Genomic DNA, 24,020 nt, shown 5'->3' with positions numbered 1-24,020 from the left:
CATTTAAGACTCGCGTTTGTTTTGGTTGCATTTACCCAGAATTCCCTGTGCTATATTTCACTTCCTGCTTTCAGAGTGGTAGCCAGTCTGCTTGCATCATATGCTTTTGAACCGCTCCAGAGTTCACGTCGACAGAACCCAGGTTTTTTTTAGGTAGACCGCTTTTTTTGGTCCGCATCAGAGTTGGACTTTGTCAGCAAACAAACTGGAGTTCGATCAAAGCGGACTAAACAGAGCTGATGTGAATGCATCCTTAAAGCAATGGTGTGAAAATGGCTCACTCTCTCCACAGGAACTGGATTCGCCACATGCAGTATCAAGGAGAGCGCGGCGGACAGCGACGCCGACCTCGACGTGGACGGAGACGACACGTTGGAGTACGGGAAGGCACAGTACACCGAGGCCGACATCATCCCCTGCTCCGGAGCCGGGGAGGACCAAGGAGAAGCCCGGGAGAGGGAGGCGCTACGAGGAGCTGTGCTCAAGTACGACGTCTTCAGCAAAACGCTAGCCGTGTTTTCAACGTGTTTTGTTTTGTTTGTTTGTTTGTTTTTTGTTTTGTTTTATGGGCATTTCGAAGTATTCCAGTAGAAACAGTTAATGGAGGTGGTAAAATCTGAATTAAGGGAGTGAACTTTCTTCTTTATTTTTTTTAAATGTGATTAATCCTACTTTGCAGCCTTTACATCTTGTTCATTACACTGTAGCGTAACATCTGAGAAAATTACGGTCAGATTTTCTGAGCGTAATTGATTTGCTCCAAGCCAGTAGACGAACACACCTCGTTCGCATTTTCCTCAGCTTCTTTGTTTTTTTGTTTTTTTAATAATATTTCAAAAGTTTGCTTAAAATTAGCATGACAATTATTTGGAAGCATAGCTAGTGGATGAAATACTATACTTTGCAGGATGGGAAGAACCTATGGGCTGTTATCCATACTGATGGTTGTGCTACTTTGTTTCAGCGGCGGGATGCCTTCCAACAGAATAACGCCCGAGTTCTCCAAGTGGGCAAACGATGGTAAGTAAAGCACTAATTGTGCTTTTTTACATCTTTTTTTATTTATTTAAAAAAATAAAAATAAAAAATAGCAACAACAAAAAAAACATTATTATTGTTCCAGGCAGACTGAAATGGGGATCTGTGGCTGGCAACTGTGATAGACAGGAGTTCATAAGTAACTGTTACCTTTTATGTGACCACAGAGATGCCTTCAACGAGCAACGGGGAGAGCAGCAAGACAGACCCCAGCACTCCTTCATCATCATCCTCTTCCTCCTCAAATGCACCACGTACCTGTAAAAACAGCGAGATCGAAAAGTAGGTGAAACACGGAAACGGGTGATAATGTAGATGGCAACAATCAAAATTTAAAGCCAGGATTCTGTGAATTGCTTAATAGTCTTTCTACATTTAAGCCTCATGTTTTCTCAGCATCCAGATAGTTTCCTTTCATCAATCTTCCTGCTTAGTTGCAAAGAACGCATTTCCCTTGACCTTTCCACATTTTGTCATGTTACAACATTTGCAGAATACCATGAGAAGTCATCTTGGCAATTTGTCTCAAGCGAGTCAGGACACTGTAAACGTGTAAAGTTAAGGCGCTCTGGTCGATAGAGAGCCATGGCACCACTTGGAAGAGCGCTCCTCTTCTCCTCTGATTTAAATTGTGACATTTCATGAAGAAGAGCAGCCATAGACATCAGCTGCTAGATGTGGAAAGCTTGTAGAGACGTACTCTGTCACCAGAAACCCAAGTAAAATATTATTTGTGGTTGTATCGTAAAAATGTAAAAAAAAAAAAAGTTCTAGGTGTAAAACTGCCTTTTCAAGACATTATATTCACCCAGCTACTAGCACTTAAGTTATGCTCTCCACAGCTTTGACTAACATGTACCCCTTCGACCATGGCGACAGTTCAATAGGATAGATTATTTAAATGAATTAATCAGCACTGTGGCTGTGCACATTCTCCATTATAAATATCAGCAGATTGGATAATTGGTGGACAAACCGAGCCGCTCGAGGTGTATTGATTAGAAACTCCTCTGTCAAGAGAAGAGTGAGTGTTTGTTAGGTGTAGATCCATCTAATGCCCAGTTCTTACACAGAACCTGCAGCTGTTTTGATATTCAGTACAAATAGTTGAACCAGTTCACCAACACCCTTAAAAAAAAACCTTAAAATCTAACTTTTGCAATAAACAGATACACAAGACTTGTACAAAGTGCCTGCTCTGTTAAAAACTTGAATGAAATATGTTTTATTCATGTTATTTTGTTTGACTCCCAAAATCCAAATGAAATCATTTTGTTTGTGTTGTATTAGTATAATGCTGAAAATTGCAACCAGTTGAATTGAGGAAAACAAAGCAAACACAGGCATTTTCTTGAATGGAAAAGTTTTACGTTTCTGGAAAAGGAACAGAAACGTTTAGTGAAAATAGTCCAAGTAAATGAGTTATGTCTCATTAGAGACTCTTTGCAAATGTTAAACCAAACCACACAAGAAAAACTGCTTCAAGTCTGTTGATATTAAAGTTGACATAAAATAAAAAACTATTTTGTGCTACATAATTTTTGACTAAAATGCCACCATGGAGGCTCCGAAGAGCCACAGTTGGTAGACCTCTGGTCTCATCATCATCTGATTTCATGGTATGCCGATAAGAAATGCTGTTGGCGTAGTGTGGAGTGCTCTGCTATGCAGGTTTGTGTACTGACCAGTGAGACGAGTTAAGCCACACAGATGTCTGGAACGTCAAGTAATGTAGTTTCAGTTTGTCTGCATAGATGCTTGTTGAGAAACATCAGATTGACTTATTAGCACATCCAGTTAGCACAGTGAGCTGATGGCTGGTCGTACACCAACCATAAATAAGATGTTTCCGTCTGAGCACATCTCTACGTGTGGTATGAACTCACACAGTTTGTGGTGGCTGATAAGAGTCTATTTATTTTTAATCAGAAGTGAAACATGAAGAAATGCGCCTGATGAATCTTTGTCCTGTGTTTCATACAAGAAAGTTATTCTTTTAGGTTAAGAAGGGGAACTATTTCTGTCAGGAAAGGAAAGCTTTGTTGAAAATAGGACATATAGCTCTTTATATTATTACTATTGTTAAGATCAGAAATAAGTGTCTGCTCTCCAGTTTTTAATGATAATAATAATACATCCTAAACAAATGGCTGCTGTCTAGCACTGTGCAGGAGAAACGGCTTGTCGTCTTTTACCAAAGAGAAATTCTACAAAATCTGATGCTACTCCATTTCTGTTTACATTTTATTAAGAAGGAAGTCGTGCTCATGTTTTGGAGGTTTTTATGCCGTTTCCTTCAGTGGTTCTGAAGGAAACAACAGGTTAGTGGGTGATGAACAGGTTTTTCAAAGGATTTAGTTGGTTTAGTTGGTGCGCTGTGAAAGTGAACCGCACCAAATATGCGGTTCACTTTCCGCACATTTGCGGAACACATAGTTTCTTAGCCACTCAAGGTGGCTAAGAAACTATGTGAAACTTTAAACATTAAAAAAAATGTATGACTTCTCTTTTAAGTTTGAAAGGAGCAGTACTGGACTTTGGATCAGTACTTTTCCGTTCCCACCATTTTCCTGGTCTTTGTTTTCTGTCATTTCTGTGGAGCAAATATTGCCGTGCGTTGCCGCACGATGTTCTCCTGGAGACTTTTAGCGGTCACCCAGAGCAGAGCACGCTTTAATCTAAGCATCCATTTAGGGTGAGGCCGACTAGATACTGAATGATTGCATTGGAACAAGCAGTCAGGTGCCTGGCTGGAACAATTCCCCGCCTCGCTCCTCCTCTCGCTTGCTATAAATGCATGTATTTGTGGGGCTTCTGTGTCCTTCCATCCTCAAATGAAAATGAGATTTGTCTCCTTTTGTTACATTGATACATTGTGTGTGTGTGTGTGTGTGTGTGTGTGTGTGGCTTTCCACAAGGTAGCGTTGGTGAAATCTCTCTCTGTCTCTGATCCCAGATGGGTAATGATCTGGTCGCCTCCCGGGGCGTCCTCGTTCCCCTGCTCATTCCCCTGCAAGATAAATGAGTTCTCCCTCTCTCTCTCTCTCTCTTTCACTGATATACACACACACACGCACATAGCCTGAGATGTTCTTTCCTCTCCAAGATAAATGGCCCCTCCATTGCCGCCAATGCGATTGCTGCCAAATTTGGTGCTCCAGCTGGAACAATGCGGAGTGATTTCCATGTGGTTTCTGCAAATAATTGAATCTGTCCTCAATTTGGAAGTGATGAAGCTAGATTTCTACCCCTCGCCCCACCACCCCCCTTACACACACACGCACAGGGACACACACGGACTCTGCCCCAGTCGTCTCCACATTTTTCCGTGCTTTATTTCACTGTCCCATTCTGTCTCTGTCCTGTTTTCTCGTTCCTCCCTTCCTGTCCTCTGTCTCAATTCCTCTCAGCTATTTACAAGGTTCCCCCCCCAAATCCCTACCTCTTAACTTTTGCTGCGCTTGCTCACACATCGGGAAGAGGCAGGGGAAATCAATAGTGACTTAAATGTTTTATCATGGTGTCTCGGTGTAGTTAAGGCCTCTGCTAACAGGGTGCAGCACAGAATGATGCTCGAAAGGGATTTACAGCAGCAGCAGCACATGCTTGGGAGATTTATTTAAGGCGAAAATGTTTCACCAGAAGAGGATTTCAAATTAATTTGTGTTAAATTTTATCCGCTGTATGTTCTCCTGCTCAGACAGAAGCGAGAGTGAGGCCAAAATGTAGATAGACAGCAGATGAAGACATTGAGCTGATTGAGATGGATGGTAGAGATCCCCCACTGCACACACAAGCACACACACACACCCTCACGCACTAATGAAATGAGAAATAACGTCGCAGATGCTGGGAACAGAGCGCTAAATAGAGGAGAAGCAGAGCCATCTATCTGTCTCTGCTGGGCTTTCCTTCTTGCTTTTTTTGCCACCAGGAGGACTTCAGATGAAAAACACCGAGCCGCATTAGCTTTGGAACGGCAATAAAGTTGAACCGAAGTTTAAGCAATCTGGCGTTCAGATCGAAGTAATGCATCAGTTCAAAGCAGGACAATGTTTTAGGGTTTTGTAGTTACGGAAACTCTTTAGCACAAACATTGCAAACCTGCACCAGCATCGTTGAATCCACTGAGACTAAAATGTAAATCTGTTTATACCCTTTCGATGTTGCACAAATTTTATGGACGTTTTTGTCTAACCAGATCAACACCACGTAAACATTTTTTCTGAAGCCATGTAAAGTTGTGGTTCAGCTCAATGTGGTGTAAAAGCCTAAAGTTTAACTGCAATCGAGAATCTGCAGTATAACTTTTACAAATTGATGTTCACAGATGTTCAAATCTTTTTTCAACTTTTTCCAACGAACAGACATACTGAGAAATTTCTTAAGAGTCTCAACGTCCAAGGAACGTCATGAAATTGGTACAAGAAAGTAGCTACTTTCCTAAACTAACTTACTCGTATCCACAGCCAGAACAATAATTCAAAAGTTTGAAACAGTTTGATCTGCTGCAAACAAAGCTGAAAAAAAAGCTGGTTATGTGTATATTCATATAAAATAACTTTTTTATGCATCCTGGTAATTTATGCTCTGTATGCTGTTTAAACTGAGATCAGAATTACAAGATTTTCTACTCATCAATTTTTAAAAAATGAGGTTTTGTCCCAAGTGACAAAAACAATCTATCGTTTTATACCCTCAACAGCACATGAATGCGCTTGAAGATCTAAAAGTCATGATACATAAAGGCAGGCCTTTCCATTTAAAGCCTTATCAGGATAAAGAAGCTTAAATATTACTGGTCTCCACATGGACACCTTTTCCAACAGACCCTGCAGTCCTATGAAAAGAAGAGCCATTCATACCACTTCTGATTCGTCTCTGTTGAAGGGCTTCTGTTACGTTTCAGGTTAATCCAGATTGTGATTGCTCAACCCGTGTCCAACAGGGATATGAGTTTTTCTACTTTGGCTAAAAGTCTCAACAGTCTTGAACTGGTTTAGGTCAGTGAAATACACAAAGGATTTAAGGATTTTCACATGCGAGAGGTTACCCCTAAGCCTTCAGTTTTTTTTTCTTTTTCTTCTTGCTTGGCCTGATTAAGTCGTATTATTTTCTTCCAAACTTCTTCTATTTGCAAAGTCCTCTGATTTTATGTCTTTGTCTGCTTTCGTTTAGACGCTCACATTCTGGCCAAAAGATTAATGTTATTACACTGGTGGAACATAAAGCAATTTGTTTCGTTTGTGTGCTGAATAAATATTTATAACGGAAGATTAAAAAAGCGGCGTGCTGAAAAAGTGATCAATGTCAGGAGGAAATGAGCAACTTTTTGTCCAAATCTTTTTCATAAGCGTCATAAATATCCTTCAACAGAGTTCGGTGGGTGACGGAGCCACAGACGGACTTAATAGAACCGTTAAAGGATGGTTACAGTCCAGCTTTGTCCAGGGTCTGCGGCTCTTTTATAAGCTGGCGGGCTAATCAAGGCTAAATGGCTTTTTACAAGCTCAGCACTAATAAGAGGAGAGGGTAAGTCAGTTTATAGGGCACGGTGGTGGCACGTCAGACTGGGCCTTTATAGACATGGGATGATGATGATGATGATGATGATGATGATCATGATGGCTTTACAGGGAGGCGCAGGTCTGCTCTTCACACATGTTTAGGAAAAGACTTGCTGCTGATCCCGCTGACTGGAAGCAGTTCAACCGTCAAAGACCTCCGCATCCTGCTGGAAACTCATCAGGAAGAACCCAGAGTAGTCAACCATTCTTGGTCAATTCCATACATTGGCAAAAAGGTGTAAACTCAGTATCTTTGAGCTTTAAGACAAGTCATGTAACAAGATCTCTCGATACAAAAAACTTAAACCAAGTGAATTCAGTCTCCCAAATCGATGTTTATTGGCAACGTCAGCATGAGTTGGTCTGGCGGAGTGAGTCCTAGCTATTAATATGACGGGGTTTGCAACTCATTAAGGCCCTTTTCTACTAGCACCTAGCTGGGTTGGGTGTTCGTGTAATCGGGTGTCTAAAAAGTGGCATGACGTGATCTTCATGAGACACAAACACAACACAACAATGGAGGATATGAAAGCTAGAATAAAGCCAGGAAAGGCTGTGGACAGTGAGACGGAATACGCTGAAGAGGTGCAGTATTTTGACGACCCATTTTCATTCCAACGTGGCGCGTTAAGGAACCTCAGCGAAGAAGGGGTCGGTACCACAGAACTGTTACTAGTGGGAAACCCTCATAGCAGAGTCAGATAGGTACTAGTGGATAATGTTCATGAAGAAATGCTTCTTATTCTATTAGATGGCTTGTTGTATTTGACAGTCAACTAAAAACAACATGGCTGCAACAAATGATCCTACACGTTTTAGTCATAACCCCAGTAAGCTCAAGTTAACTGCGGTTTTTGGTGGCACCTCATTGATGAAATGTTCATGTACTTTAAACGTATTTTGTTGAAATACCTTTTAGGTGGCTGGTGATTCTCACGGTGTGGTCAGCTTGAAAAAATATACAGCCGTTTGCGTATGTCAAAAAAGTGAATAACCGGAGCCAGTTGCTTTTATATAAAACAGCTTTCCAGCAGGTTAGTAGGCTGACAGCACTATTTTTAAATCAGCTAATTAGAGCTAAGAATGGTTCTTCTAAAGTTCCCAAAGTACGACTGAAACATTTCTGAGCAGCCAGGTTTATTTTATCTGTAAGTGTGAGGAAAAAGAAGTAGTAGATTTTTTTATTTAGTCAGCTGATCAGCTGTGTAGAGAAACAGGTGAGGGAGGGGAAGCGTTACATTATTCTATGCTCATGCATCTGGAGAAAACCGGTCATTCCAGGACTTCCTCTGACTAAAATATCAACTATTTAGTTCTGATATATTAAAGCTTAAATTAGCTAAAGATATTTGGTTTTAAACTTAAACAGACAAATGAGAAAGTCTTTCACTTTCCTCTCGTCTTTGCTGCGTTTGTTGGAAATGTAGCCACATCTTGCACCCCCTCCACATCACAAACACACACAGCTACTTACTGCTTGCGTTTACTGTCCCTTCCTTCTCTCTGCTTGTCCTTCCCCCCATCAGATCAATACCATAGATCAGCAAAGCTATCAGGCTGCAGAATGACCACATCACCATAAACACACACACTCCTCGTAACACACAAACACCGCCACTGCATCTCGGCGGGCGAGCAAACGGACGGCTGTAATAAACATCAGCCGGCTCGTGTGCCCGCGACGCGCTGTGCCGAATTATCATCAACGTTTGCGGTCGGTATTGATTCGGTTATGGCTGCTTCATATGCTGCTGAGCAGTGTTAAATGCACATTTTCTGGTATGGTGATGCACATTAGTCAGAGGGCTGCTCACGGGCAGGAAGACAGAGAAAATGGACAGAGTAAAGGACAACAAGAGGAGTGAGAGTATGGATGTGAAGGTCCAGAAATAGAGAGGCAGGATCATAAAGTGACACGGGAACTAATTTGCATAATACTCGAGTACCTACTCTTATTTATTTTTCCAATTGTGCCATAGGGTGACAGAGGAAGAATCAACAGCTACCACTATGGAGGCTCTGAAGGCCCGAATCCGAGAGTTGGAGAAGCAGATCCTTCGGGGAGACCGGTACAAGTGTCTCATCTGCATGGTGAGCAAATCTTCCTCTGAAGGCTGTCCACTAGGCTGCGCCTCAGCCGCAGCGCCTTGCAAAAGTATCAACACTCCCTGTACTTTTATCACATTTTACCACAAAACATAAGACGAGTTTCAATGTTTCAACGCATGCTTTTTATTATTGGAGAGAATTAACTAGATGAGGTTACTCTGGAGGAGCTGCACATATCCACGACAACAGTCCACTCAAAGTCCAGAGCTAAATTTGTTCATTTTTATTAACTGTATGTCAATAAGGCCAGGGGGTGTGAATACTTTATGCAAGACACTTTGAAAGTTTTAATATCAATTCATTCAGTTCTTCAAAACGGAGGAAATCCTATTAAGAATTTGAGGTAAAATCTTCAGGTTTTTTGTTTTATCGAAGGCTATTTTCTCTGATCATTTTCCATGTTGCTCTTGAAGAACTCCACAGACTCCACATTATCTTGGAGCCTGCCTGCGGCTTGCTTGTTCTTCCCCATTTGCATGCTACGAGTAACATCCATCTTTACCTTTGACTTTTTTTTTGGTGTTTTTACGTATATTTTGTGGGTTTAGCCCTCGCATGGCCCCGCGAGTTGATGCAACTGTCTGCGTGATAGTCATGTTCTAGTCAACAATTTACCTGATAGCTTAAACCCAAAAGACGAGAGTGAAATTGTTCCCATTGTACGTTAGCAGTGCATGATGGCAGCCGAGTCAGCACTAAGGTTCTCTGTTTAGCTGTTTTTAATGGAAATTCATCAATCAGTATTATCAGAAGTAGGGGACAATATTCGTGTTTGATCAAACACCTTTCATCCGAAGTTGCATCCCGTGATCGGTGTTTGTTCTCCCCACTTTATGTCAAGTACCCATCCTGTCATCCTTCAAGCTTGTGGACAGTTCGGCATTGGCATTCTGTCCCTGTGTGTGTCCGCGCGCGCACGTGTGTGTAAAACGGGTAATTACCAACGCCTGCGCTTCCTAAAGGTCGCTTAGTGCCTGAGGTGACACGGAGGGCAAGGCACAGCGATCGATCACTCACTGCCCCATGGACACGTGGCTCCTCGCCACTCATCTGTCACTGTCCCTTATCTCTGTCACACTCCAGGGGCCCCGCAGAGAAACGCAAATATGTGTCCACACTCCTCCATCTAATCTGTCTATGTCTGTCTGTCTTTAGGTTGTCTCTGTCCTGTCCTGTCACATTGTCTGATCTAAAAGTCATCAGATTAGTCTCACTTGTTGCCGGGGATGGGGCGGGTTTTTGAAGGAGGCGGAGGTTTCCACCGAAAGCCTCGAAGCCGATGCATAAAAATAATGACAGAGAAAAATAACCTACGAAGTCGTCTCAGTGATCAGGATCCTATGAGCAACATTTATACATATTCCATCGTAATAATTTACTTTATGAATTAGAACGTTTACGTCATTGTCTCGTAATTTTATTAAAACACATTTATTCCTGCTGCCACCATGTTGGCACTTTCTTCTACCTACCTCTAAGCAGCTTAGTGCTTCAGCACAGCATCTGCAGTGAATTCCTACTGCCACCTACTGGCCATTTTTGGAAATTTTGTGATTCTTGAGAATATTTCTAAGCACAAACCTATTGCTAGACTGGTAGTTGTTTAATAGGAGCTAAAACAATGCAGTTGCACAATTAATTATGCAGTAAAGCTTTCATATTTTGTCACATTACAACCACAAACTTTGCTTAATTTTATTGTGATTTTATTAGATAGACCAACATAAATTTCTCCACAGTTGTCCTGAGGAAGGAGAAAAGCCGAATTTGTTTCTTGCCAGCTCCTTAACTCTTAAGTTTCAAGCAGGTTTAGGTTTTACAACCTAACCTACCAAGACATGACTTTCTGCCTAAATTTAAAGGGTAGGGAAGAAAAGTGTTAAGTAAAGCAAGCGCTACAGATGTCATCACCTCAGGTGTGAGAATATGTTACAGCCACGCAGTTCATTAATCTGTCCATTTCTTTTGGAAGAATAGCACAACATTCTTTTAAGAAAACCTTAAGAAATCAAGTTTACAGTTTGCTGGAAGCTCAGCATGGGACAGCAAACATGTGGGATTAGGTTCTCTGGACAGATGAGATGATAGCTGAACATTTTGTACTACAACCGTAGCACCATGTCTTAAAGTAACGCTGCACTCCACCCTGAACACACAATCTCCACAACGAAACACGACAATGGCGCCATCATGTTGTGGGAATGCTTCATCAGCATGAACTGATGTTTGAAGCTATGCAATGGGGGATCATCTTAGAGAACCTGGGTGTTTGTCGCAAGAAATCCCAGCAACAAATTGAAGTTTGTTTTTGGTAGGTAACATAAGGCGACAATGGCAGATTCCCAAGGCACTGTTTCTTGAATAAATGTCATGTTTCTTTTTTTTTTTTTTAAATTTACATTAAACCTGCCAAACCAAGTTACTTCCTTCTTGAGGGAACTGGTTTAATTCTGAGTCAATTCATCAGTATGACGTGAACCTTCAGTCCTGAGTTGAAGCAGTTCAGCCGATTGCGATGTCGTCACAGACTCTCTGGCCGTCATTGGGGGGAACCTCTAGCGTCAATCGGTGTGGCCGTCTGTGTGTTTGTCCCCGTGCCTGTCTGTTTGCACTTTGGTGTCGGTGAGCACGATGAGTTGAGCTTCCTTGATTAGCTGCCACCTTTCGCCCCTCACTCTCCTCTCCCCGAACCCCCACCCCACCTTTCCTCCCCGCCTCCCCTCCTTCCGCAGAGAAAGCCTGCTCTCAAGCCAGGCGCAGAGATCAAGAGCATAGGGGTGTGGTCGGGGTCCCGGCCACTGGCCAACGAGGTTGGAGAGAGGCAACCTAAGTCCCTCCCCCTCGGCCTGTACTGCCTGTACAGGGGCCTTGTGATTGGGGGCTACGGCAGCAGCATAAAGAGGCTCCTCCCACAACCCCTACGGAGGGTAAGGCGCTACCTCCCTCCTACCTCCCGCACCTCTTCGTCCTCTTCCTCACCAACTCATCCCAACTCATCTCTCCATGTTATCTCTGAGATGAAAAGACAGCGGTGCTTCTCCACGGCTTTGTCCCCTCCCCCCACTCCTGCATCCCGCTCCCTGCCCTCCCCGTACCTGCCCCTCCTCCCATCTGTAGTCGTTGCCTGCCCGATGTCGTGTCAGTGAGTGTGTTCCACCCCAAAGGTTGACCGTTGAGTCGTACCCCATTGTGCTGCCTTGCTCAGTGGTTTTTGTTTTTTAACCCCCCCGCCCGCCGGCTGTGTTGTTCCATGGACAGCGGTCCGATGTCGTGAACTGGTCAGGAAACATTGCGGGGTTCTGTTTGGTTGGATGTTGGCGACTGGAACTTGTGTCACTTGTGAATCTTTTGAAATTTCTCGATTTCTTTCTCCTTTTCAGGACTCGTACACGATGCCTCTGACGTCCATCCAGTGCTGGCACGTCCATTGTGAAGAGTGCTGGCTCAGGACTCTGGTACGCCTTACCACACACACACACACACACACACACACACACACACACACACACACACACACACTCTCACTCACATCCTCTTCTTTCCTGCAGCTCCTCATTTTATGCAATTATTGCAGCCTCATTTCACAGTCAGTGACTTTCTCTCTGTTCTCGTGCCCAACAGGGAGAAACTAAAATGAAATATTCCCCAAATGGCTTGTTCTAATATTGCACTCACAATCCAGGCAGTGCAAACACTTTTAGCCTCAGTGGGGGAAGAGCTTAGATGGAATGGTCCCCAAAAGGCTTGTTAAGATGTTGGAATAAAGTAGTGAACTCAGACCTCCGATATCTAATACACAGTGCCGCGGGACTGTGCGCACACACACACACACACACACACCCCCCTGTTATTCTGTTGGTTATTAGTTAGTCTAATATATTCAGTTGAGTGTAATTAGCCGGTGCTAATGTGGTAACAAAGAGTAGAAGAAAACAGTGTTCCTTAAGTCGGGGAAAATGAACAGTCTCTATTTGGTGCCTCTCTCCCAGACTACCTCCTCTTTACATAAGCCGCTTACTGCCGTCTCCTCTTCTGCCGTTCCCATTTTGTCACAGTATTTCCCTCAAGTCTTGTTCAACTCGCAGACATATTAAAAGTGACGCTTTTTTTATTTTTTTATCTCAAGGAAACCATGACTACAGGATTACTGGGCACTCGTACAGGATGTAGAGTACAAATTGCCAGTGCAACATGTAGGATCATCTGCAGCGCCAAGACTGTTTCCTCCATGCAAAGGAATGCATATGGAGATATAATATTTAAAGTCTCAAATATTTGCCAATTTCAGCTATTTGTAGGTGGTTGTTGTCCCTAATCTATGCGAATACCAACAGTCCTGAGTATATTGGGATGTAGTGACAGAACACATCTCAATGTGTGGACGACCTTCCCAGAAGAGTTGAAGTTGTTGTAAGTAACATGTTTACTGGAATGGTTTTAAGACACTAGAGTCCCTACAAAGCCTCAACCTTTCATTTGGTTGGTTCAACCTCTACCAGTAATCCCACTACTGCACAAATATGACCGAGGACGTGAGTGAATTATCTACTCCACATAGAAAATGTTATTTGATTCTGATAGCCTTCCAAATCAAACAGATGTTCCAAATAAACTTCAATGTAGGTCTCAAAACAGCAGCACAGAAACCAGATCTGAAGACGGCGGTGACTAAATTATCACCTTTTGACGATGAAACTGCTTAATAACAAAGTCCACCATCTGACTTCTTGGTCAAACTGAATACCAACTCTGTCTGTGCTGCACATGTATCCTTGTTCGTCGATCCACAAGCCTCTGCGTTTTCTAAGCGATCATATCGAACCTCTCTTCGGCCAATCATTGGCGTTCACGAAACCTAACCTGATCTGATGGTGATGACCTCTGATCACACAACCATCTGGCTTCACTGCCTCTTTTTTAATTTTTATTAAATTGTTTTCCAATTGACTTAGCATCTATAAGATCCATCTAACTCTTGTTGTAATGTTTCAAATCGAACCGCAGCAGCTGCGATAAGTGAACGGCGAAGGGAGCAGCTCCTCTGGCGCTGAGGATCAAATCCAGTCCCGGCTCAGTCGGAGCATCTCTGATTTAGCGCAGTGGGATATTACGGTCTGCCTTTAATGAGCTTTTATTTGGCATTTATACGTGTTAATGATTGTTTGGAACATGACTTTAATTTAAAATCAATGCTGATTCATGGAGAACTTCATCGGGGTACAAAGAAAGCCGCCGCCTGCGCATGTTTTATTCATTACCTAAACTGTAATTTAGTTTTCGAGAAAAAGTGTTCTGTGTACCTGTATTTGCTGTGCGTGCTAATGTATGCGGCATTAAACTCATAGCCTGGAGACGGCTGTAAAAATGGGAGGGCCGAGCTGATCAAAGTAAATGCCGAGGAATCTAGTTAACACCAACCCCCAGCTCCTTACTGTCGTAATGAATAAGGCAGCTGGAGCGCAGCATGACGGGAGCTCACCCGTACGCGCTTACCGACCGCACCACACAGGGGTAGTAAGTTTTAATAGGTGTGCAAATCAGAAAAAAAAAATGGTATGCTCAAATTATCAATTAAAATTATCTATTGAGAAGTTGGCCTGATATTTGTACCTGAACTTGTTTATTTTCATCCCATTTGAGCCATGAATGTTAGCAGGACTTTATCTGTCAGACCTTAAAGCACATTTCAGATTACCTTCAACCCAAAGTGTCCTTTAAAGACTTTGTCCAGCAGCATTGTGGCAAAACAAATGAAACAATAGAAGGTTACGGTTTTGTTTTTGGTTTTTTTACATGTATATAACAGATGGACATTCTTTTGTCTCTTTTCGTTTTGATGGGTGCCAGTATAAGCGTCTACTTTAATGCATAGAGGTAACCATGTCAACCATTTAGGGGCAGAAATGGATCACGCTGTGTGCTGTGGAGTTGTGATAGCAAAACAACAAAAAAAAAATCAGGCTAGCTTTACATACACCCATTGTTATTGATTTTAAATTATATTTCATAGTCTTAAGAAAGGTTTCAATAGATAAAACAAGGTATTCACGCATCCTTAAAAAGTCTTAAATTCATGTATCTATGTAATAATAAATCAATTAATCGTATGATAATAATTTCCATGTGCATGTTTTATAGTTTTTCTTTTTTTCTCTCGTTCTACCAAAATTGTTCTTCAGTTTGATGCTTTGGTCTCAACTAGACCTTCTTTTGAAAGACGATCTTGTTTATCTTCATGATTCATCTTATTTGTTGTTTCTGTTGTTCATTTATTTTGGATATTTAAAATGTTTCCAGTTCCAGTGTTAAATGTTCATTAGAATTAATAATCCTTGAGATTGTGTTGTTGTACCATCATAATGCCGTCACTGTTATATTCCTTGAAGTTGGTCTCAAACGACAGTATCGTTTATTGCAATAACTTCTGGGACAATTTATCGTCTAATAAATTTTGTGATGTGGCAGGCCTGATTTAAGATTGAGGCCTTAGAATGTCTGAAATTCACAATAAAGAAAATAATTTCTATTTGGTATTAAATAAGTTAATCACAAGTCTTACGATTTTCATGGCAGGATTATTTAATGTTTTGTTTTGATTATTTTTCTTGCGGGACTTTTCTGTCAAACAAACGTTTGACATCTTCATTCCTTTCTGCGACTTGAGGCCGGCACGGCTACCGCTAACTAGCTGCTAATAAATCCTTGCTAGCTAGCTAGCTTTTTTTTTTTTTTTCTTGCATCTGTAGTTGGAAAGTATTAATTGGTTTTCAGTCGTTTGGATAACGTTAGTCTTCACCGTTTGCTCACTTCTGTTGCGAACCCATCTGATGTGACATTCAGTCTGTGCAATAAATCTCCCCCAAAAAATCTTGACACTATTAAAGTACAAAATGTGCAATTTTCTTTTGTACATTTCTGGGCAAAACAGCTGAAAAATGTATCACATTATAAACGTTTCACATTGATGAATACAGATTTAGTGTTTTGTTTTAAATATCTGAAGCGCCGCCAAGCTGGAGGCGTGACCTTTCCCGTTTTATCCACAATTTCCTCTCGAGCTGTTACTCATTTTCTCCTTTCACACCGCGCCGCTGTTGTTTATTCTGAAGCAGTTATGAGGCATGGTGGCACAACCTTAAACCGCTGCTGCTGCTGTGCGAGTTGCTCGACTCAAACGCTGTATCGTTGTTCAAGAAGACGACGATGCCCAGCTTCTCCTGTAATCACCGCGCGGCGAAACCGAGTAAACAGAAGGCGCCTGCAGCTAGCCGTTACCAGCCAACGCGGAACAAACAGGATGGAAGGGAAGCTGAAAAGACGGGAGGTGAAGGAAAAAAATCCTTGAGACCACCCACTCCGAATCGAAGAGCGCTCTCTGCCCTGCGTTGCGTATTATCACCTGCTGCTTTACTGCAGATGGCGCGCTATCAAAGCAGAGCGAGGAGAGGAAACGGTGCACTGCTGTAAGAAGGTTAAGTTATCCCCACATTTGTAGGAAGGAGGTAATGAGTCGCCATAAATGTTAGTACTTCTGCCAGGCCTTGGTAAACTTTGACATAATTAAGAACTCGGAGACTCTACATATGTTGCTTTGTTGAACCGAGTGATTTATTTTGACTTACACAAGGTTTCAGGTCCATCTCATTGAGCTGGAATATCATTAAAAAGTTCATTTGTTTTAGTAACACAGGTCAGAAAGTGATGTATTTGAAAGATTTATTTGCTAACTTCGTTGTTCACGATGAAAAACCAAAGATTAGTTTATAAGAAAATTCCAATATCTCATAACGAGAAAAAGGACTTTTAAAACACATTTTATGTTACGCCCTCACCATCATGGGGAAAACTGCTGACCTGATAGTTGTCCAGCAGACAGTCATTGACATCCTGCATGAGGAGGATAAAACATTAAAGGTTTCTAGTAAGGAAGCTGACAAGGTGTCATATTTAAGTATATTTATGGAAAGTTGACTGGAAGGGGAAACGTGTAGTAGAAGAATAGGCCTGTCACAATAACACATTTTGCTGGATGATAAATTGTCACAGTAATTATTGTGATAAATTATATTCTTCTTTTGAGACCGTTTTAAAGTAATATATTGATAACGGCAAAACAAAGAAGATTTTCTCTCTCTACGAAAACAAAAAACTTCAACTTTGTAAAGAACACTATTAACATTTTAAATATCCAAAATAAAACGCGACAACCAAAACTAATTTAAAAAAAGGACTCAAATAAAAAACACATTTAGCCAAAACCATAAATAAAATGGATTATGAGTAAACAAAATGACCCAACAAAAGATATTAATCTTCAAAATGGAAATGATCAAGTCCCTCCTGAAACGTCTGACCTGGGATTAGGACAGACAGAACTGACCTGCTACTCTGTCTGGTCCAAATCCTCCATTTCAGATAATAGTCAATTTTGCGTTTCATTTGGTAACGGCGCTGTCAGAGTCTAAAAAGACGAGTCAAGAAAACACAGAGTTACAATCACATTTAGATGCACGGTGAAGTTGTTTTGAGTTTTCATGTTGTGGACGTTCTTCCTGAGACACAGAACATTACGAAAATCCAAATAAACAAAAAGAAAAACACGAGTTGCATCCCTCTTAACCTTTTGAATTAAATCGCTATGTGAACAAACATCCTCACCTCAAACACCTTACAGCGTCATAAAGTGGTGCTTAATCTCATTAGCAGCCAAGCTAACTCTTCTCTGTCTGCCCACCACAGGGGAACAAGAAGCTGTGCCCGCAGTGCAATACCATCACCTCACCTGGAGACCTGAGGCGCGTCTACTTGTAAAGAGCACAACAGCTGCCTCTTTCATTTCCTTCACCATGGATTCTGCCGTTTGCCCCATTTGTCACCCTTAGCTTTCTCCTGTGGACTGTTCGCCCCCAAACCTCCGAGAGCATTTAGAGACAAGACAGCAGTCTTTGAGACTCCACTGGCTCTTTCGGGAGGCTGACACTCTGTTGAAGAAGTGACGCATAGACACTCTCGTTGACTGTCCGGTCGTCCATTTGCAGAAAGAAAAGAAAATATGGTGACCCGAAGTCCCAGATGTTTAACAAATAGGTTCCACTGAAGGACTTTTGTCAGTGGAGAGCCCTTACCCCACCCATTAAAAATAAAAAGTCCTGCTGACTCCTGGTAGCTTCACCCTGCTGGGGATGAACTCCTCGTTCCCGCGCTTCTTTAAAATGTGACTCCAGCTTGGAGAGCAGGATCATCGTTGATGACTTGACAGAAACCTTCTTTGTTTTACTTTATTTTTTTAATCTTTTATTTTTGTTTGTTTTTTGTCTTTTTTTCTGAAAAAACAAACTCTTTCCTCACAGAACTTTTGCTTAAGTGTTTGGAAAATAAAATAAAAAAAAATTGGACCAGCCATCAATATTGAGCTTTCAACCAAACTGAGAATACCCCTCCGAACCTTTCGGAAAAAGAAGTTTGACGCTCCCTGTCCTCCATTTCTTCTTTTCTTTTCATTTTCTTTTTTTTTTGTGGTGTTCTAGTGAAGTAAACCAAAATTTGCCCCCCCTTCCAAAAAGCAGTGCAAGCACATGTAATATAGTTCTATGTAAGTTTACAATGTTGGGTGTAAATGACATGGAGTTCTCATACACACTTGTACATGCAAAAGACACACACCGAAGCATACATTTAAAATCCCTTTTTTTTCTTTTTTTTTTTTTGTTTTGGGGGTTTTTGAGCCAAAAGTTGGTTTGGGAATAATGTGTGTGTGTGGGGGAAAAAAATGGCTGGAATAAAAAGCCTTCTGTATTTTTGAAAAGAAAAAAAAAGATCATTTTAAGGTCTGTTGAAGTTTTATTTGAATGTACAGGAATAAAAAGAAGATAATAAAAATAATAAACTACTCGAGACTAGATTGTCAAGATTTTAGGTGGTGTAGTTTTTCTGCAGGTTACCCTGGAAAACTAGATCAGAACATAAAGCCAGGACAAATGTTAGTTTTATTGAGTGGAGAGATTCCTATTGCCCAAGCCTTCCTGAAACCATGCAGAGCAGCCCAAATGTTCTCTGAAACATTTTTTTTTTAGGACAGCTTCTTCTTTTCGCCAACCATTTCTTCTTCATTTCTGTTGGGGTAACACCATGATCACATCATAGTCAGCAGACACTTTTTTTTTTTTACCCCTACTTGTCTCCAACAAAAGTTCTTTTTCCTAGTATTCCCATAATCCTGTGCTGCATAAAAAGGTCCCAAGAAGCAAGTCCAAAGGGCAGGTTTTTCTTTTTTTTCTCTTAAGCAGTAACAAATGAGTAAAGGCTCTTTAAAGGAAAGATGCCCAACGCTACACTGGCAATCTCAACCAACCCAGAGCATTTTCCCCTTTTCCCTTTACCGCAGCGGCATCAGCAGCCAAGATGGTGGTGTGCTTTGTGTTTGTAAAACTATGTAATCTGTGATGTCTGTATTGTTGTAAGAAATATTGGAAAAAAAGAAAAATAAAACTTCTCAAATATCATGAGTGGACTTCCTCACACAGGATGAGTGGTGAAGAAAAGTTGTGGGGGGGAGGGACCCTGGCAGATACGGCTTTCATGCAAAGGCGCCCAGAATTTCTATCCTTTTAAACTCATTTGATGCCATTTAGATGCCATCCAGTGTTGGATGTTGTCAATGGGTCCCACAGCTTCAAAGCTTTCCTGCTTACCTAAGAACCAAATGTTTGGAATCCACACTCTGGGTAACTTGTAGAAGAAGAAAATTACTTTTTTGTCACCTCAAATGTAGCTTTTTCATTAGATTTACCTAAGTCTACAGTTAGTTTGACAGTGGTAGGTGAAAATACTTTTGAACAAGATTTGCAACTTTACCATTCACCCCATTACTTTAGAACAAGTCCATCGGACTTTGCCCCCCCCCCCCCATAAACTACAAGAGATTTGCGTCAGTTCCCATTTCTGTCTTGTACGTTCATGGACATGGTACACGTCTTTCCCATTTGTAAGATACAACTGACATGGATTAAATACCTAAATATCAAATGGCATCCTTTTTTTGCAGATTCCCTTGTTTCGTGTAGTAAATGTCTTTGTTTTTTGTTAAGGGAGGATGTTATTTTAGGTGTTGGCTTGTTTAATAGTACAAGCTATAATGTTGGTCAAATTGAATTCCCGGTCCAACCTTCATGCCCTTGGCAAATAATGAGTGAAAAACACAAATAAAGTCTTACTGGCTCAGTCGTGACCCAGGTGAACACAAAGCTGGTGGTTGAAAGATATTTTTATTAGGAACAAGAAGATCTATGTTAAGAGCAACACAGTGAGGGTTAAGCTATGCGTCTGAATAAATGAGGGGTCTAATGAAGAAACGGCGAAGGCAGCCAAACATGACTTGGGCTATGGTTACTCATCTAAAGAGGTACAATGAAGAATCGGAATCAAATAGAGGAAGCTGTCTGTCAGACTGTGGTAGGACAACTCTTGGCTTTCCAAGAACTACATGCCATATTGGACCATAGCTGGGTAGCACAAGTTTTAAAGACTCTTTGGCATGAAGGCAATCATTAGTGGAGGTGGTTGAGGAATTATAAATAACTTGGTATTCATTTGGATAACAGACTTGATTGGAGATTCAACAGTGAAGCCGTCTACAAGAAAGGACCGAACAGGCTGTACTTCTTGAGGTAGCTTAGATACTTCAAGGATTACAGGAAGATGCTGCAGATGTTGTATAAGTCTGTTGTTGAGTCTCATTTCTTCTGCCGTCATCAGAACCAGGGACATACAAAGGCTTAACCTGATAAAGGAAGCTGGTTCTGTTGTGTGGAACCTCAGGAGACAATGGTGCAAAGAATGATTTTAAATAAAGTCAAGAAAATTATGGACAACCCTGAGTATCCTCTTCATGAGGCCATCAAAAAAAGATAGAGAAAAAGAGTCTTCAGTCAAAAATCCCTTCAAATTTGCACCAATACAGACTGCTACAAGATGACCTGGGCGATTGCTTCCTGGAGGCAGGGGCTGTGTTGAGGTTTTAAATTTTATCCGGTCACCAACGTTGGCCCGTAACGTATCTAATGCGCCAGTTCGACGCTGAGAAGCTTACTGGAAATTGCCTCCCCTTTAAGCAACCATCCCCCATCCTGCAAAGAGAGAAGTGCCAATCCCAACAAGGCGGCTTTTAATGTCAATTCAATATGTGGGAGGCAATGGCCAGACTACACCCATTGGCTCACAATAACTGTAGAAACCATGACAAGTATATTGGTGATCACATTACCTTCCAGCCCTGTCCTGATACCCCTTCACCTCACCCTTAGAAGATCATGTCATTCAACCACAACTGTGGTGTCAAAGATATCACTTCTGCAAATAAGTTTTCAAAGACATTGTAACCATCTTCAGAATTTAGCCGTACTTACGATTTCGGGAACTCTATCATGGCTGTGAAGAAAAAAATCTTTTCAGCATGCGGAAGGGGAGGTTGAATGTGTTTTCTGGGCAGGGTTGTGCAATGTCAAGTGTGCTTTCCTGCACACTAATGGGTGGAGTAAGAAGAAATTCTCCCCAAAATTGTAGGTTTATTCATCACTGTAAGCTAATCACATTAAGGCTTTGAAGCTTGAAGAGGAATCGTAAGAGGGATCATCTTGAAGTGATAATTCTAGACACATCAGAACAGCAAGTTGTACAAAAATTCAATTGACAAAGTCTAAAAAAAATCAAAGATGGCTGGAAGTATGCCAGTAACTACTGCACTATCCAATCAATGACCAGAAATGTCTAGTTGGTATAGACAGGAAGTCTCACAGTCACTGCCAAATGTTACACTTGATTCCAATGGGATTTGCTGATGTAGAACAATAACTTGCTGGTCTTAACCCTTTTCTGATATTGGGTGTGAAAATGATGAGTTACAGAAGGAGGCATTAGTCGTAGTTGCAGCATTCCCAAGCAGCATCAAGAAGAGAGACACAAGGAGCTCATAGGTGAAAACAGTGCAGTTGTGGAAGATCAAGGCCTGATTGCTCCAGCGTTAATCTGGGCTTTCAATACTTCAACGCTTCCTGATGAAACAACCTCAGTGATTTCTTTTAAGTCCCTTGAGCATTTCAGAGGCCGTGTAAAAACCTCAGGCTTTTTGGTGGACGATCTCGGCTTCAAGCTTGACTGAATTAAAGTGACAGACTCCGTGAATGGTAGGCTTTCGACTGTTGCTGTAAAGAAGGACAGCTATGTTAGCCACAGATGTCTTTATATAAGTCAGAAATGTTTCATTGTACATTTTGACTTGTTTATCTCAGGATTCTTCTTAGGATTTCTTGTCTCATGTTTTTTTTTTCTCAGACTAAGAGTCCTTCCACTTATGCACAGGGTTTAGGTTTGTTTCGAATTTTTACGAACCACAAGTTCAAAATCTAGGTAAGTAGGTCTGCCGCTAACGATTACTTCCATTTTCCGCAAAAACAAAAATAACGAAAGCGCGGGAGAAGAATGGTTTTGGTGTGAATCTGGTAAAAAAAACAAAAAAACAATGTGTTTAAATGAAAACAAACGGCTTTTATCCGTTAATTAATCCATTTGCATAGTGCAGGATTCATTCCGCGAGTCAGCAGACCGCCGTTCTTCAACCGCTGCAGACTGGCAGAAAATCCTGCTGCGACAGACGTTGCCAAAACCGAGGCCTGTTCTCCATAAAGTGAAATACCAACATGTATGAGTGTTTGATTATGAGTCAGTCATTAAGACAAGTATTGTCAGATGCCGATAAAACTTTACACCTGGGTTGAAAACCGCAGCGAGATAGGAGCCTCGCTTGAAAGGCAAACTCTCACCGAAATCGAGACGGGAAGGGATGGCAACATGCTGGCAACATCGCTCCCAAAACCACGAGGCATTCGGAGGATCGTGACGGCAACAGAAAGATGACACAAAAAACAGCGTAGAGAGGGAGATGTTTTAACATAAGGTTAAGTGTAATTGTGCCTTTCATGGCTCGTTTTGCAATTGCAATGCAAGTGAACAGATCATGTGGTGCAGAACGGTAGTAATAGGTAACAGCAATAGTAACAAGTTACCATAGCCACAAAAGCGATCCTTAAGCAAATTGATAGTAGTCAGGAACAGTTTAATTGCTTTTTGAATTGGGAAGAAAAAAAAAGCACATGCAGGGCGCTATTGCCATCTAGAGGCTTTTACCTGACATGTACCAAGTTTTTCCCACAAATAATCTGGCCCTTGCCGTTGGATATCTGGCACCAGATCCTCAGACGGCATCTCCGTCCAGGAGAACTCCGTGTTTTCTGAGTTTTATACCTGCTATTCCTTTGGTTAAGCTGTTTCAGAGAAACCTGCAGCATCAAACATCAGAGCTCATGATCGAGGAGCTCCTTGCGAGCGTAATTAGAAGGGGGATTACTGCAGTATATTCTCTCTCAGTACAACGGACTGCTGCTCAGATCTGGATCCAAGCTTCAAAGAAAAGCTGCCCAAGGTAGGGCCTTATTAGACCCAGCGTGAAGACCCAACCCTTTAAGGGCTCCTGTAAGTGCTGTCAGATGTTAATAAAGTCTTGGAAGAGAGGTAATCAGATGAGGAGTAATGTGTTGCAGAACATTTTGGGCAAAAGCGATGCACTGATTATACAAGTAGCAGTCAAGTGTGCAACCAATTAATATTCTGGACACTTATACTTGGGATTGTGTGGGATTTAGTGTTTCCATTCGGTGGGAAAACACCAGCATTCATAAGCTTATGAGTTTGTTTCAGTCCACGATTGATGTTGAAGGTAACGGAGATGTTGCAGGGACATATTGTGTTGCCGTCCAAAAGTATTCCCACTATGTGAAGTTGTTGTTTGTCAACTTTGTTAAAAATTTTTATGGTGTTTTTTGTTGTTTTGTTTTTTTGTTTTTATCTAACCATGGTATCATTTACCAAATGGTGGAAAATTAAGTGTTCAAAATTCCAATAAATAAAAATCTGATTCGGCATCTGTCCAACTTCCCTGCCTCTACTGAAGATGAGCATGATGTTGCCACCAACATCTTTTACCGTGGTGACGATGTGCGTGTCTTCAGGGTGAAGTTGCAATGTTAGCTGGCTAATAAGATGAAAATGAGTTCCTCCTGAAGAGAGGACCTTTCAGTGTTTATTTACTACTGTTGTTTTGCCAAATGCTACATGTTTAATGGCTTTCTTCCTGCCACTTTTCCGTAATAGCCAGATTTATGGAGTTCCTGACTAATAGTTGTCCATATAACAATGACTCGTCAACCCGAGCTCTAACTCCTCCAGAGTTACCAGAGTTGCTCCTCTGACCAT

At 41.5% G+C, this 24,020-nt stretch overlaps 1 protein-coding gene across 4 annotated transcripts in view; it reads left to right on the top strand.

Moving 5' to 3' along the window:
- Positions 1 to 19,216, top strand: part of rnf220a (ring finger protein 220a) — a 183,237-nt gene extending 164,021 nt beyond the window's left edge. For 2 of the 4 annotated variants that reach the window (XM_016671787.1, XM_016671785.1), the window contains exons 10-16: positions 293 to 485; positions 965 to 1,020; positions 1,206 to 1,320; positions 8,585 to 8,696; positions 11,447 to 11,641; positions 12,095 to 12,169; positions 17,454 to 19,216. In XM_016671787.1, the coding sequence (XP_016527273.1) occupies positions 293 to 485; positions 965 to 1,020; positions 1,206 to 1,320; positions 8,585 to 8,696; positions 11,447 to 11,641; positions 12,095 to 12,169; positions 17,454 to 17,525 (818 nt within the window). In that variant the 3' untranslated portion in view covers positions 17,526 to 19,216. The remainder of the gene's footprint in view (positions 1 to 292; positions 486 to 964; positions 1,021 to 1,205; positions 1,321 to 8,584; positions 8,697 to 11,446; positions 11,642 to 12,094; positions 12,170 to 17,453) is intronic. The other 2 variants (XM_016671788.1, XM_007552616.2) reach the window with 1 other exon arrangement.
- The last annotated feature ends 4,804 nt before the right edge of the window (positions 19,217 to 24,020 follow it).

Source organism: Poecilia formosa, unplaced genomic scaffold (assembly GCF_000485575.1).
Source record: "Poecilia formosa unplaced genomic scaffold, Poecilia_formosa-5.1.2 Scaffold51, whole genome shotgun sequence".
Taxonomy (NCBI): Eukaryota; Metazoa; Chordata; class Actinopteri; order Cyprinodontiformes; family Poeciliidae; genus Poecilia; species Poecilia formosa.
The sequence above is the reverse complement of the archived record's forward strand: the minus strand, read 5'-3'. Positions and strand labels throughout refer to the sequence as shown.